The 14,364-nt window shown below is 41.1% G+C and overlaps 1 protein-coding gene across 1 annotated transcript; it reads left to right on the plus strand.

Annotated features, from left to right (window-relative positions):
- Positions 1-1,886: 1,886 nt before the first annotated feature.
- HRG (histidine rich glycoprotein) lies at positions 1,887-12,496 on the plus strand. The gene is made up of 7 exons (XM_061452387.1): positions 1,887-2,150; positions 5,000-5,107; positions 6,142-6,229; positions 6,760-6,926; positions 8,619-8,735; positions 10,232-10,318; positions 10,947-12,496. The coding sequence occupies exons 1-7, from the start codon at positions 1,932-1,934 to the stop codon at positions 12,027-12,029; spliced, it is 1,869 nt and encodes a 622-aa protein (XP_061308371.1). The 5' UTR covers positions 1,887-1,931; the 3' UTR covers positions 12,030-12,496.
- Positions 12,497-14,364: the final 1,868 nt, after the last annotated feature.

Consider the following 14,364-nt stretch of genomic DNA (forward strand, 5'->3'; position numbering starts at 1 on the left):
CTCAGAGCAGATTCTTCTGGAAGGCATGCTAAGGCACATGAGAAACAAGGTGCTTGGTGACAGTCAGCATGGCTTCACTAAGGGGAAATCCTGCCTGACCAATTTGGTGGCCTTCTATGATGCGGCTACGGAACTGATGGACAGGGGTAGAGCAGTTGACGTCATCTACCTGGACTTATGCAAAGAGTTCGACATCCTTGTCTCTAAATTGGAGAGACATCAATTTGATGGATGGACCACTCGGTGGATAAAGAACTGGCTGGATGGCCTCACACAAAGAGTTGTGGTCAATGGCTCAATGTCCGGCTGGAGACCAGTAACGAGTGGTGTCCCTTAGGGATCGGTGTTGGGACCGGTCTTGTTCAACATCTTTGTTGGTGACACGGACAGTGGGATTGAGTGCGCCCTCAGCAAGTTTGCAGATGACACCAAGCTGTGTGGTTCAGTTGATACGCTGGAGGGAAGGAATGCCATCCAGAGGGACCTTGACATGCTTGTGAGGTGGGCTGATGCCAACATTATGAAGTTTAACCATGCCAAGTGCAAAGTCCTACACCTGGGTCAGAGCAATCCCAGGCACAGCTACAGGTTGGGCAGAGAAGAGATTCAGAGCAGCCCTGTGGAGAAAGACTTGGGGGTGTTGGTCAATGAGAAAATGAACATGAGCCGGGAGTGTGCGCTCGCAGCCCAGAAAGCCAACCGCATCCCGGGCTGCACCAAAAGGAGTGTGACCAGCAGGTTGAAGGAGGTGATCCTGCCCTTCTGCTCTCATGAGACTTCACTTGGAGTATTGTGTACTGTTCTGGTGTCCTCAACATAAAAAGGACATGGAACTGTTGGAACAAGTCCAGAGAAGGGCCATGAGGTTGATCAGGGGACTGGAGCACCTCCCGTATGAAGATAGGCTGAGGAAGTTGGGGCTGTTCAGCCTGGGGAAGAGAAGGCTGCGTGGAGACCTCATAGCAGCCTTCCAGTATTTGAAGGGGGGCTATAGGGATGCTGGGGATGGACTCTTCATTAGGGACTGTAGTGACAGGACAAGGGGTAACAGGTTAAAACTTAAACAGGGGAAGTTTAGATTGGATATAAGAAAGAAATTCTTTACTGTAAGGGTGGTGAGGCACTGGAATGGGTTGCCCAGGGAGTTGTGAATGCTCCATCCATGATGGTGTTCAAGGCCAGGTTGGACAGAGCCTTGGTGACATGGTTTAGTGGGAGGTGTCTCTGCCCATGGCAGAGGGGTTGGAACTAGATGATCTTAAGGTCCTTTCCATCCCTAACTGTTCTATGATTCTATGATTCTATTCCACTCTCTGGCAAGCAATTACTGCCTTTTAAGAATGGTTTAAAGTATTCTGAATAAATATTTTTAATACAATGACATAATATCTCTATTCTGATTAGCAGAGGATATTGGTGTATCCTGTGAAAGGGGTCATCTTGTTTTCCTTTCACTACTTCTCTGCTAGGTAAGGATCTGTAAAATCAGGGATATGGATATAGCCATCATTTGACCACAAACATTTCACCGTATTTTCAGTTCAATTGTTTTTACAATAAACAGAAAACCAAGATTGGGTAATACATGCATACATAAACTGGACCTTCTTAATTTCAGGCTCAGCAGCACATTGTTAGAAGCTACATATTTTTCATAGTAAAACACTGTTGCACAATGTCTGCTAAGGAATCACAAACATAGTCCCTTTGATGGGCCTTATAAGGCCTACTTTCCTCAAAATCTGCTAAATCACTATCTAATCATTTACTCGATGTTTCTAAATGTTAATCCAGGGTCAAGGTAATGGCCCTCTGACACAACACTCAAATTTATATAAAATCATGCCCTTCTAGCATTCACTTATAACTTTGGTGGGCTACTCTGATTTAAATTTAAAAGCAGACTACTGACTTTATTAGAGCACAGGCAGATGAGACCTGAAGCCACAAACAAAATGCTGCTTCTAGCTTCAGCTTTTTTCCTAATACTACTGCAGTGCTCTAATGCCCAAAACAAAACAATTACACCTGCAGACTGTAATACCGTTGAAACAGATGCAGGAGTGGCCCTGGATTTGGTCAACAGACATCGCAGAAGTGGCTATGTTTTTGGGTTGTTCCGTGTTACTGATGCACATGAACTACATATAGTAAGTATCAATTTAAAGGCTGATTTACACAAGACTTGTGATTTTAAAATAATGACCCAACTCTTTAAAAGCTTATGTTTATTGCTTTTAACAGAGGAATGTTGATATAATTCAAGGAATCAGTTCTGATTTACATTGTCTCAGTATTCCTTTGTACATGGTTTACTGTACATAAGCTTGATCTTGAACAATGCTGAATGCCCTTATTCTCTTGGCTGACAAGATGTTGTTGTAAGAGATGCTCCAAACAGCTTTACACAACACTGAAAATTATTCTGTCCTGCCTGTTGTCATGTCTCTTTTGTGTTCAAAATTTATATTTGAAGGGTTTCTTTAACCTGTGAATGTCTAATATTAATTAGATCAACCTATCCTCAAAACTGGCATTTTGTTATCATCTTAATTCTGGGAGATGAAAATGCCACTCTGCATAACAGGGGAACGGCTGGATAGAGAATCTGCTTCAGTCATTTCCTGTTTCCTTCCTATTTCTATATCCTAGAGAGAATACACAAGCCTTTGTCAATGATTGCCTAAATGCCAAAGCAAATAAATAGCAGAAAAAGCAACAGAATACAAAACTTCTTTAACTATTAGATAAAAGAGACCAAGGACATGAAGATATACTAATGCACCTGACTACCTTTTATCTGCTTGCCTATGAAATTAGAATCCAGGCACACAGCCACTGTTTAAGAAATGCATTGCACATCTCAGTATGTCAACTGAAAAAACAGGCAGGGTTTGATGGAGATGCTTAAGACTGCCTGTTAGGACAAGAAAAAAGTCAGGAAGTGACCCAAAGCCCAGATTCCAAGGATGTGGCAAGTGATACTATTGGGTTTTACACAATAGCCAGGTAGTTAAAGAACTCATGCAGGGGGCAATCAGCCTTCTTAATCTTCAGCATTAAGAGATTAAGGCTTCAAGTCTCCCATTCTTGAAGAATGCTGCTGCCATGCAACTGTGTGTGTGCCACCCCTGTGAAGGGGAGTCACTGGACAGTAAGACATGCAAAATTCATGGGATGGAAGAGTAGAACCATAGTTATTTCTAAAAAGAAAAATCTCAGTGTTTCTACATTTTAATCAATTATTAACTCCACAAACCATAGAACCATAATTTGGAACAGGGATCAGAGCTGAGGATTCACATTTCCAGGTGAATGGTATAACCACTAGACTAACATGCTTATGGTCTGCTTTATACCCTTAATGAATTCTGCTGTCTTTGCGATCCAGGGTCTCAGCTTCAGCTATCATACAGAGCCTACAAGAAGAGCAAAGACCCTTCTGTCTATTCTACTGCTAGAGAATTCTCCCTGTAAGGTCTCTGCACCTTCTCAGTTCTAGAATGTCTGGTATGGCAGCACTCAGCGGCAGTGTGGCTTCATTCAGGCTGTGATAGTCTACTGCTAGTCTCCACTCTCCATTAGACTGTCACACTAGCCATATGGAGCTATTAAAGGGTGAATGAATGAACATTTTTTGTGACCAGTGACTATTACACCAATATCATGAACGTTTATAACAAATTTGTTTTAACACGCTCTGGTAAGATCTGTTGTAATCTCAACACTTCATGTCCCATGTTGGGCACCAAAAAGGACTGTCATAGTTTAATCCCAGAGAGCAACTAAGTACCATGCAGCCACTTGCTCATCCCCCACCCCTGGGTGATTCCAAGAGGGTTCCAAGGAGAATTGGAAGAAGGTAAAACCCGTGGGAAAAGAACAGTTTAACAATTGAAAAACGGTAAATAGTAATAATAATAACAACAACAATGATAATAATAGGAAAAAGAGAAAAGGAGTAATAAAATTCAGAATTCAGGAAACACAAGTGATGCACAATACAATCATTCACCACCTGCTGACTGTTGGCCAGACAGTCCCCGAATAGTGATCAGTGGCTCCCAGCCAACTGGCCCACTTTCTATGCTGAGCATAACGATCTATGGTATGGAATATCCCTTTGGCAAGTTTGGGTTAGGTGTCCTGTCTCTGCTCCCTCCAAGCTTCATGCGCATCTCCTCACTGACAGAACATGAGAGACTGCAAAGTTCTTGATCAGGGTAAGTGCTGCTTAGCAACAACTAAAACATAGGTGTGTTACCAACCTTATTCTCACAGTAAAGCCAAAACACAGAACTGTACCACCTACTAGGAAGAAAATTAACTCCATCCCAGCCAAAACCAGGACACTTTTACATTACAAACAATAATCAGCTTTGTTGCACTGCTCCTTGAATAACTTGAGCAGGAAACAAAGTTCTGAAAGAGTATCTGATCACAAAAGTCATTTGAGATGGATGTAGCTGTAGAATTGGCTGCCTAGGCAACTGATTTCTTAATAGACCGATGTTCTACGTGAAAATCAGAAAGACATAATGGCAACTTTTTAACACTGGCATTTTCCCTACTTGATGGATGACAGGATAACAACACACTCTTCTCACAAGTTCTCAACAAAAAGATAACAGTTGTGAGTTGCAGTAAGGGAAACTCTCACTAGATGTAAGGCCAAAAAATAAATCATGGAGAAAATGGTTAAGTTTTTCCATGGAAACTGGAACAGCTTAGAGATGTTGTGGAACATTGTCTTGGTGATACACCAAACTCATCTGAATCTAACTTTGGAGCTAGCTTTGCCTTGAGAAAGTGGCTGGACAAGATGATCTTCAAAGTTCCCTTCCAGCCTAAACCCTTTCTAGGCTTGTCAGCTCAGAAAAACCTTAATAGAGAACTGTGGAAGCTACATTAAAGATTAAACATGCCTACTTCAAAGAAGTTTCTTTCAGACCAAACTTCTTATATACAAACTCTTTTTTTACCTGCAATTCTCTTCCAGGGAAATTCATCTTTCCTCTACTTAACTTTGGATGTGCTGGAAACTGAATGCCCTGTATTATCCAGAAGACACTGGGCATCCTGTGAATACAGTGACACCTATTCCATGGCAAGTAATGGCACCCAGGCAGAGTCGTATGTCAATAATGCATTAACTTGATCTTCAACTAACTGCCCAGAAATTTCTATGTCACAAAATCTCTAAGATTAGGCTTTAATATGGCTCACTATAAAATAAAATCTATTGAATTCTAGACTTGTTGAATGTAAGCTAAAGGTTTGGAAAAGGGTTGATTCCTCAAATAAGTGCAGCTTTATTTATTTGTCTCAGAGAAGATACACTCAGCATTCCACTGGTGGTAGCAGTACTGATGTTTAAAGAATAATTTGCTGACAACTAAAAGGCATTAGAAATTATTTTTTAAGCATATTCCTAGTATATTAGCCAGAAATACCAGTGTTACATTTCGTCAGTTTCCTGTCATAGCATTTGTTGTATGACAATATGAAATACTGGTAGTGTAATTACACATACGATATGTAGCAATACTTACCCTTTATTTTTGCAGTCCTCTGAAGCAGTCTGGGATGAGAACTACCAATCCAAAAGTTTACTTAAACAGGAGAGTGGTGGAACTACCAGACAGGACAAAACAGGAAGGCCATGAGGAGAATAGAGAGAGGAGAGCAGAGGAGAGAAGAGGAGAGGAATGGAGAGGAGAGAAGTTAGAAGAGCGATTTATTCTTTTTATTAAGTTGGGGAAAAGGAATGGAAGAAAAGGTCCATCCATTTTCTGATAGAGATTTATGTAACCTTGTGTATCTCTGTCATCCTAACATCCCCTGTTAGCTAGTATTATATTACTGCAAGTATTAGAATGACTGAGAAGGCTGGTTTAGTTTTTCATTGTCTACTCAGTCATGAAAACTGAGAATTAAAATAAAGGCTCTTGTAAAGGGATATCCCATTTTATCTGACCACAAATTTTGGGAGGTACCAGATAAAACGTTCCATTAATGACCACATCTATTATTCTCAGAAGTACTGTACATTGAAAGGAGGCATAATTTCTATGATCACCTACATCCAATTAAATTTGGAGAAAATAACATCATAATCACATATCCTTTTTTTCTTCTCAGGACTTTGGGCAGTGTAAGATTATCATGCATACAAACCACCTGCTGGAGAAACCTCAACTATATGGATTCAATTGTACATTAAGTCCAGGTAAAATAATCACTGTTGTAAGCCAATGCATGCCTCAAACCAGGCCTAGTGCCAAATTACAAGTCTGTGCATTACTAGTATATGGTAACCATATAGCAGACTCATTCATCTGCTTGCAATTCATTTATATTTTAGATAATTCAAATGGAATGTTAAGAATTAGTAATAGAATTAAGGTTACCCTGCTCTTCTAAGCAGACTTTATTAACGTCAGATGATGTCACCATTCCAGTCCACCATAGCATGATAACGAGTATCAGGACAAACCTAAACTTGGGAAGGATGCCCATTTGGGGCAGTAAGATTCTAAAGTGGAGCTAAAAGATTTATAAGAATATTCATTTCCACAAGTTTGTATTTTTTCCATATTATAGAACAAACCCATATTTGAGGAGTGAGGCACAGATATTATACTTCCAAGGAAATGTTTGCATTTCAGTTTCTCATTATGAGTTCACATTAAAGGCATATGCACACTCCCAAGAGTATTAATATCCATTGCAATATTAGTAAATTCTCTGTTTTCACAGTTCCACCAGATTTATTAGAGTGCAAGGACTGTCCTGTGAAAGTTGAAATCTTAGAAGTCACTGAGCAACATAAAAATATTGCTGCGAAGGCCCTGGAAAAATTCAACAATGAGGGTAACCACACAAACTACTTCGGCGTGGACAAAATTGAAAAGATTTTAAAGATGGTAAGTGGCATTTTGTCCTAAAATTACTTATAAATGACAAAATTTTGTGAGGAGCTGAAAGCCGTGGGATCAGAACTCAAAACTTTCTAGGATCAGAGCTATTGCTTGTCACCATTTAGTGGTAAATCATCTGGTTAAAATTGAAGGTCCCATTTCTGCAAAGACTTGTTATTAACTTTAATTTAGGCGTGTGAAAGCAAAAGGACTTCATCTGCTAAAAACTATAGCAGTGAGATGGCAACCAAAATGTCAGAGCCTTCTTTGTGTACCTGTTTTTATTTTGAATGCCTATTTACCTATCATACCATGACATACAAGAGTGTATTTACTACTGAACAGAGTTCTTTAAGATGTACAGTCATTGTATTATCACAGTCACACATTCTGTCAACCAAAATCAGATAATTTTCTACTCTTAGCATATTTAGCATTTTGAATCTCTGCTGCAGAGCAAAGCAGCACTCCAAGAGCTCTGAATGACAGGAGGTATGCATCTGTGCTGTACGTCTTGAAGAACTGCTGGCTCTAGTAAATAACTCCTCCATCTTTGAGTGATGTTACCACAAAGACTTATCCTTTGGGTGATTTGAAGTATAACTCTCACATCACCACAATTTCTTGTTGCTAGATACTGGAGACCTTCACACAAACAGCACAGGATCATCTGCCAACACTTGTCAGTTCAGGACACCTCAGTAATGAGGTCCCATGGTCCTTCCCATAATACATGTTGATCTTGGAAACTGCCAACATTATAGCATGCCGACCCCACCTCCCTGCAGCTTTTAATATTGCTCAGAAACACTACAGTGTTCTACACTGCAGTCCCGTGCAGTGTACCCCTACTCCCATTTAGCAAGTGGCTGTTTTCAGATTGCCTGATTCATAGATTTCTCCCTAAAGGCTTTGACTTCACATTTTGCTGCCTTCAGCTACAGTGACAATTTAGATTGCACCAGTGGATTTCAGTAGACTCCTTAACACTTAGAAACTATTAATTATGATAAAACATATACCATAAGGTATGTGCATCCACTTTTAACCAGTTTAGTCAAGCTAATGAAACTTGTGTGCACACATATGCTATGGACATCTTTCACACAGACTTAAAATAAACTACTACTACAGCTGGAAATTAAAACGAAACACCTTTTTATGGATTTTACTAGGATCACAAAGGCTTTCTCTCATGATCTTATGGAACAATGCCTTCTGTATGAATAATGCCACTGACAACAGAGAAAGCAACAATCTCACTGTAACTGGCAAAATTTTATCTCAAAATAACATCAGCACTGTAGTACTATGCATTCCCATCACTGGAAAGTGGTGGTTGTCATCCAATAGATCTCCGTACTTTCAGAGGAGCAGCAGTTCAATTTGGGGAGAAGACTCTAAGGATGCTACTTTCTAAAAACACAGACTGCAAAAGTAACAGGTCTTAATACATACAGATACCAGACAAAGAAATAAAGCAACCATTCCTGGAACTCATAAAGGTGTGCAGAAAGTAAGGTATAAAATATATAATCTATTTTCCTTACCGTATATATATTAACATTGGAACAGCACAGGTAATGAAAGCATGAGGTAGATGGGATTTTGACAATGATATGAAGTATGGTTGCTTTTAAAATTACAGAACTTTAAATACACCTAGTTGCTACTTCTTGTTTGACCTCTTGGTTTCAGATTGGCTCCCGTGAAGGTCACATTTTAGGATTTTCTATAAAAGAGACCAACTGTTCCAAACCTGCACAACAAGCAGATCAGGCATTGGAATGTGATTTTCTTGATGACTGGCACACTGTAAGTAGTCTTAGAATGAAAACTGATAAAATGAATGGCACCAGGAAGATCTTCCCACAATATTTCCAAGTATTTCTTATAAGCATACACCCCAACTCAAAATTTAAAATCCAGCATGTCCATGTCCAGGTGCTAATTTTACAGCTGCTCCTTTTTATTCTGTAAGGAACCAGTCTGAACTTTTGAATTTAAATGTAGCTGGAGTCTGGTATATTACAGGCCTAGAGGTGAGCTTTTCAGTTTATATGTGGCTTTCATATTTGAACTGTGGCCATTCCCTAGTAAATCATTCATGCAAACTTTTACACTAACACAAATCATAGATCTTGAAAAAAATGCATGTGTTGTCATCCCATTGAGCCCAGGGTTACTTTTTTTTTGTTTTCCTCTGCTGCAGGGAAATGGATAGTGGAATAATTCAGGCTTGCCTGCAAATTACTATAAAAGTACTCTCCTCACCCACCTTCCCATTGCAATAATAGTCTACACCAAAGAAATAACTAGGCAAGGTCCTAATTTCAGAATAAATTTCAGAAATTAAATTGAAGGAATCAAATAAAATATGGAAAAATAAAACATGTAGAACTTTTATTTTATCTACATCCATTTTCTGCTTTGGCTCTTTATATTCCAGACGACTGGGAACGGTTGTGAATGGACAGGTATCAGAAACAGAAGTTCACTAGAATGAAGGACAAGCCAGAGAGACAGCTAGTTTTTGAATTCTGTTCTCAATGCTGCCACCACTGGTGTATGTGTGTAAACTGCTGTTAACATTTATAACCATTGATCACAACAGGCTACTAATGGCCCAAACATGTATCAAGACAAAACACCCACTATAGATAACATAGAGAACATACACAGAACACTTTACCCGAGTTATGTGCACTTTCACATGAGCAATTCCACACACAATGACTGGACAGCAGGTGAAAGTCACAGCAAACAGAATGCTAAGGGAAGTAACGCTAAAAGATTATGAAAGATTACTTATCAAAAATACATATGGGTGAAAGCTCTACCTTGAACTTTGTCTGAAGCAGCATAGCTATGCAGTGTCTGGTTTTGAGGACTTTGAGCAAAACTTCAGAGTAGCCAGTATGAGCAGACATTTGACAAGCAAAGACAGAAAAAAAAAAAGTAAAAAAAAAAAAAAAATCAGTCACTCATGGGGTACTCATTTTGGAGACATTGACCAATTACCTACAGACATCAAAAGAAAGCTAAGTTGGAGTGTAGCAGCTCTCTACATGCCCATGGCAAAGTGGTCTTCACAGTAAAGCATACTAAAAAATGGCATATATTTTAATCATGATTAATCACTGACAAGTATCACTGGCCAGAAAGCTCAGGATCTAGCCAAGTTACATAAACATACTTAGGTACTGAAGGAACTAGCCTAGCTTTCAAAATGTTAAACTTCCAGTAACTTCTATTAACTCCACCACAAGAACCCAGATGTGCATTGTTTTTTGACTTCTTCTTTTGCTTAGCATGTGGGATTCTGCAAGGCAAGAATTATCAGTGGTTCAGAAGAACCTGATGGAACAGATATAAGCTGTGAAATCTACCATCCCTGGGTATGTATTCACTTACTGAAATGTCTCTGGTTATATCCTCATGCAGGCTACATAATCATCTGTTAGTCCAGACTGACAGATGATTGGAACAACTGTTATGTCCCTTTATTATTGCCTGGGTGTGATGCAGCATGTCAGGACAGGCTGGCTTTTGACTGCTAGGTCAATCAGTGAATGAATTAGAACTGAGTTATCCCTACTACTCGCTCCAAGGGTGTCTCCTCCTAGTCCAATCGTACTCCTTAGTCAAAGTGAATAGAGATGACAAACAAGTTCAGAGGAACTTTAGAAAGCAAGAGGAGGGGAGATGCTCTTTACCATACTTGGCACTCCAGTTTATATTACGACAGCTACTCCAATGTGGGGTTTATTTTGTTTTGATACATCACAAATTTTGTTTATTTTGCTCATTTCATTTTGTTATGGTGTAGTATTTCCAGACAATTTTCAGTAATTTAGCATTTTATCATCTACTCCTTCTCTTCTATCCTGAAAAAATGCAGAGTTTGGTTTGGGGGTTTGGGGGTTCACCAGATCCATAAATGCAAACCTACTACCTCTCACTTCTGTCTCTTTCTCTGTCCTATTAACATGTTAACACTTCCTCCCCTGGTGTTTTTACAAACAGAAGCATGGCTATGGGAAAAGATGCAGATATTCAGCTCTGGGACAACTGCACAGACATCCCCATCATCATTTTGGCCACAGACATCATCACAGGCATGGATGTCCACCCCCTTCTCAGTCCAGACCCGAAGACCCTGAGCATGACCACAGTTTCAATGAAGAACATCAAGACAGCCATGAAGAAGCTGCTCCTCCTCCCCCCCATGATGGACCACATCACCACCTTCACCCTCCACACCACTGTCCTCCACCTCCTCCCCACGGTGGACCACATCATCCCCCTCCTCCTCACCATGATGAACCACATTCTCCTCCCCAAGAAGAATCACAACATTCCCCTTCTGCTCCTCCTCCTGATGATGCACCACATCCTCCTCCTCCTGGTCCCCATCATGGACCACACTGTCCTCCTCCTCCTCATGGACCACATCACCACCATCCTCCTCCCCATCATGGACCACACTGCCCTCCCCCTCCTCATGGACCACATCACCACCATCCTCCTCCCCATCATGGACCACACTGCCCTCCCCCTCCTCATGGACCACATCACCACCATCCTCCTCCCCATCATGGACCACGCTGCCCTCCCCCTCCTCATGGACCACACTGTCCTCCCCCTCCTCATGGACCACATCACCACCATCCTCCTCCCCATCACGGACCACACTGTCCTCCCCCCCCTCATGGGCCACATCACCACCATCATCCTCCACCCCATCATGGACTACATCACCCTCCTCATTTCCATGATCACCATTATAGACATCACTGCAACAAGACAAACATGTCAGGAAAGTATATTCCATTCCAAATAACAGAAGCTCTCTATCGCATTCCAGTTCTAAATCAGCGGGATTCTCTCACACCTCCCACTGCAAACTTTCTTCATCTATTCCAAAGCAACCCTCATTCTGGTGAAGGTATTCCTTTCACTAGCTCAAGTCTCAAGGAGATGCCAGAAGCTCCAGGTTTTCTAGATCAACTTACACAATCAAAGTCATGCCCAGGAATGCCCAAACTTGTTCTTCCAAAAATTTTGCCTTTATTTCCACATAGCTCCATGGCAGAAAAATCTACATGACCCCAGAGAGTCTGGGTCTCCTGGCTTGAGAGTTGCAGGGCCAATGACAGCTGTACAGTGAATGAAAACACCATGTGGAGAAGGGGGAAAAGGATATAATTTCTAAGAAGCAGCACAAAAACTAATGCTTAGGTATTCCAACCTGCCTCTTGATCCCATCTATCTCAGACTCCACTGTAACTGAAAGGCTCTAAATTCTGAGTCCCTCAGATAGTGTGAATGGGTACAAATCTCCCCAGCAAACAATATTCCTTTAGTTCTAACAAAAAAGAAGATTTCCTAATAGTCAAAAATACTATGTAAAATCTTTCATTTTCTCATAATTCATAATCATAATGTACTTCTCTGAGGAAATCTGACTCAAGGAAATCTGACCAATTTCCATAAAAAATGATCCATAGCACTACACTCACGCTTTATAAAAATTCAAAGAAAATAAAAATATGTATGCTTTCTTTTTTTCTTGACATGGCTGCCAAAGTTTTGTCCTTTTTGTTACTATGTAAGTTTAGCTGCACAGTAAACATCCATGAGGCATACTCTAAGATATATTGATCAATAGTGGTTGGGTTCCCAACATTATTTAGAAAAGATCTGAGAATAGTTAATAACTTGGAGTTTAACACAGTAGGGTGGCCTGCTACATTGGTACAGTTACAGGTGGTGATATGCCAGAAATACTGCGTTCAAGGACAGCGCTTTTCAAACAGTTCATAATTGCTCTCAGAAGAGGAGAAAAGAAAATGCATGTAATAACTCATGTAAATGTTTTCACTGAACCTTCCTCATTGGAAACGGAGCTGGGAGGAGCAGGAAGAAAGAATACTTGTGTCTCTATGAACTGTAGCCCCCATCAAATTGAAGTCCATTCAGACACACCTGGAATGTCAATGAGTTAGTTCAGAATGGTTATCTCATAAGAAAGAACATGGGATTAATCTTAAAAAATTAGTTATTTAGTCCTCAAAGTAGATTTTTAATAGCATAAAGTAAAACACAGCGTGAGGGCTATGCTGGAGAAAAAAACAAAATGGGAAAACAGCATTTTGTGTAACTGAATGGAGGTTGTCTAATTTTTAAAAGTGCATTACCATGTATGAACAACCTTATTTCTTGCATAGTTTATCCACAAAGCCTCTAAAGTGCATTTTCTTTAAGCAAAACTTGTAGCAAATGCGGCTGGTTGACCCCAGCTGGACTCCACCACTCCCCTCTTCAGCTAGACAGGGGAGAGAAAATATAACCAAAGGCTCATGGGTGGAGATAAGGACAGGGAGAGATCACTCAGCAATTACTGTCAAGGGCAAAACAGACTTGACTTGGAGAAATTAGTCAAATCAAATCAGAGTAGGATAATGAGAAATAAAACTGCATCTTAAAATCACCTTCCACCCATCTCTCCCTTCTTCCTAGGCTGAACTTTACTCCCAAATTCTCTACCTCCTCCCATCCCAGCAGTGCAGGGGAACAGTGAGTGGGGGTTGTGGTCACAGGATCACACATTGTCTCTGCCGTTCTTTCCTTCCCAGGGGAGAACTCCTCACACTCTTCCCCTGCTCCACAGTGGGGTCCCTCCCACAGGAGACAATCCTCCACTAACTTCTCCACCATGAGTCCTTCCCATAGGCCGCAGTTCCTAATGAACTGCTCCAGTGCAGGTCACTTCTGCAGAGTGCAGTCCTTCAGGAATAGACTGCTCCAGCATGGGTCCCTGCTGGGTCACAAGCCCTACCAGAAAACCTACTCCAGTGTGAGCTCCTCTCTCCATGGGGTCACAGGTCCTGACAGGATTCTGCTCCAGCACAGGCTTCTCACAAGGTCTCAACCTCCTTTGAGCATACCCCTGCTCCGCCGCGGACCTCCATGGGCTACAGGGAGACAGCCTGCTTCACCATAGGCCACCCCATGGGCTGCAGGGGTTTCTCTGTTCCAACACCTGGAGCACCTCCTTCACTGATCTTCCTATCTGCATGGCTGTTTCTCTCTCATATTTTCACTCCCCTCTCCAGCTGAAGTTGCTATTGTGCTGTTCCCCCCGCCCCCTTCTTAATATGTTATCCCAGAGGCGCTACCATTTGCTGAATGGCTCAGCCTTGGCCAGCAGCAGCTCCGTTTTGGAGCTGTCTGGCATCGGCTCTATTGGACATGGGGGAAACTTCCAGCAGCTTCTCACAAAAGCCACACTTGTACAACCCCACTACCAAAACCTTGCCATGCAAACTCAATACAGCAAGATACAACTAGAACAATGGAGCTGAGGCAATCCTAAAGCATTCACAGATTTAAAGCAAAGCTATTTGGTACTCAGCACTGGAGATAAGCACCAGATGTTCCC

This window comes from Pezoporus flaviventris, unplaced genomic scaffold, assembly GCF_033815535.1.
Source record: "Pezoporus flaviventris isolate CSIRO_AGI_PZ_B2104156 unplaced genomic scaffold, CSIRO_AGI_Pfla_v1 ptg000013l, whole genome shotgun sequence".
NCBI classification, from domain to species: domain Eukaryota; kingdom Metazoa; phylum Chordata; class Aves; order Psittaciformes; family Psittacidae; genus Pezoporus; species Pezoporus flaviventris.

Excerpts from the sequence above, each read along its gene's own strand:
- HRG (XM_061452387.1), top strand. The coding sequence starts at position 1,932 with ATGAGACCTGAAGCCACAAACAAAATGCTGCTTCTAGCTTCAGCTTTT. Across the intron at positions 6,230-6,759 it reads CAATTGTACATTAAGTCCAG|TTCCACCAGATTTATTAGAG; the intron begins GTAAAATAATCA and ends CTGTTTTCACAG. Across the intron at positions 6,927-8,618 it reads TTGAAAAGATTTTAAAGATG|ATTGGCTCCCGTGAAGGTCA; the intron begins GTAAGTGGCATT and ends TCTTGGTTTCAG.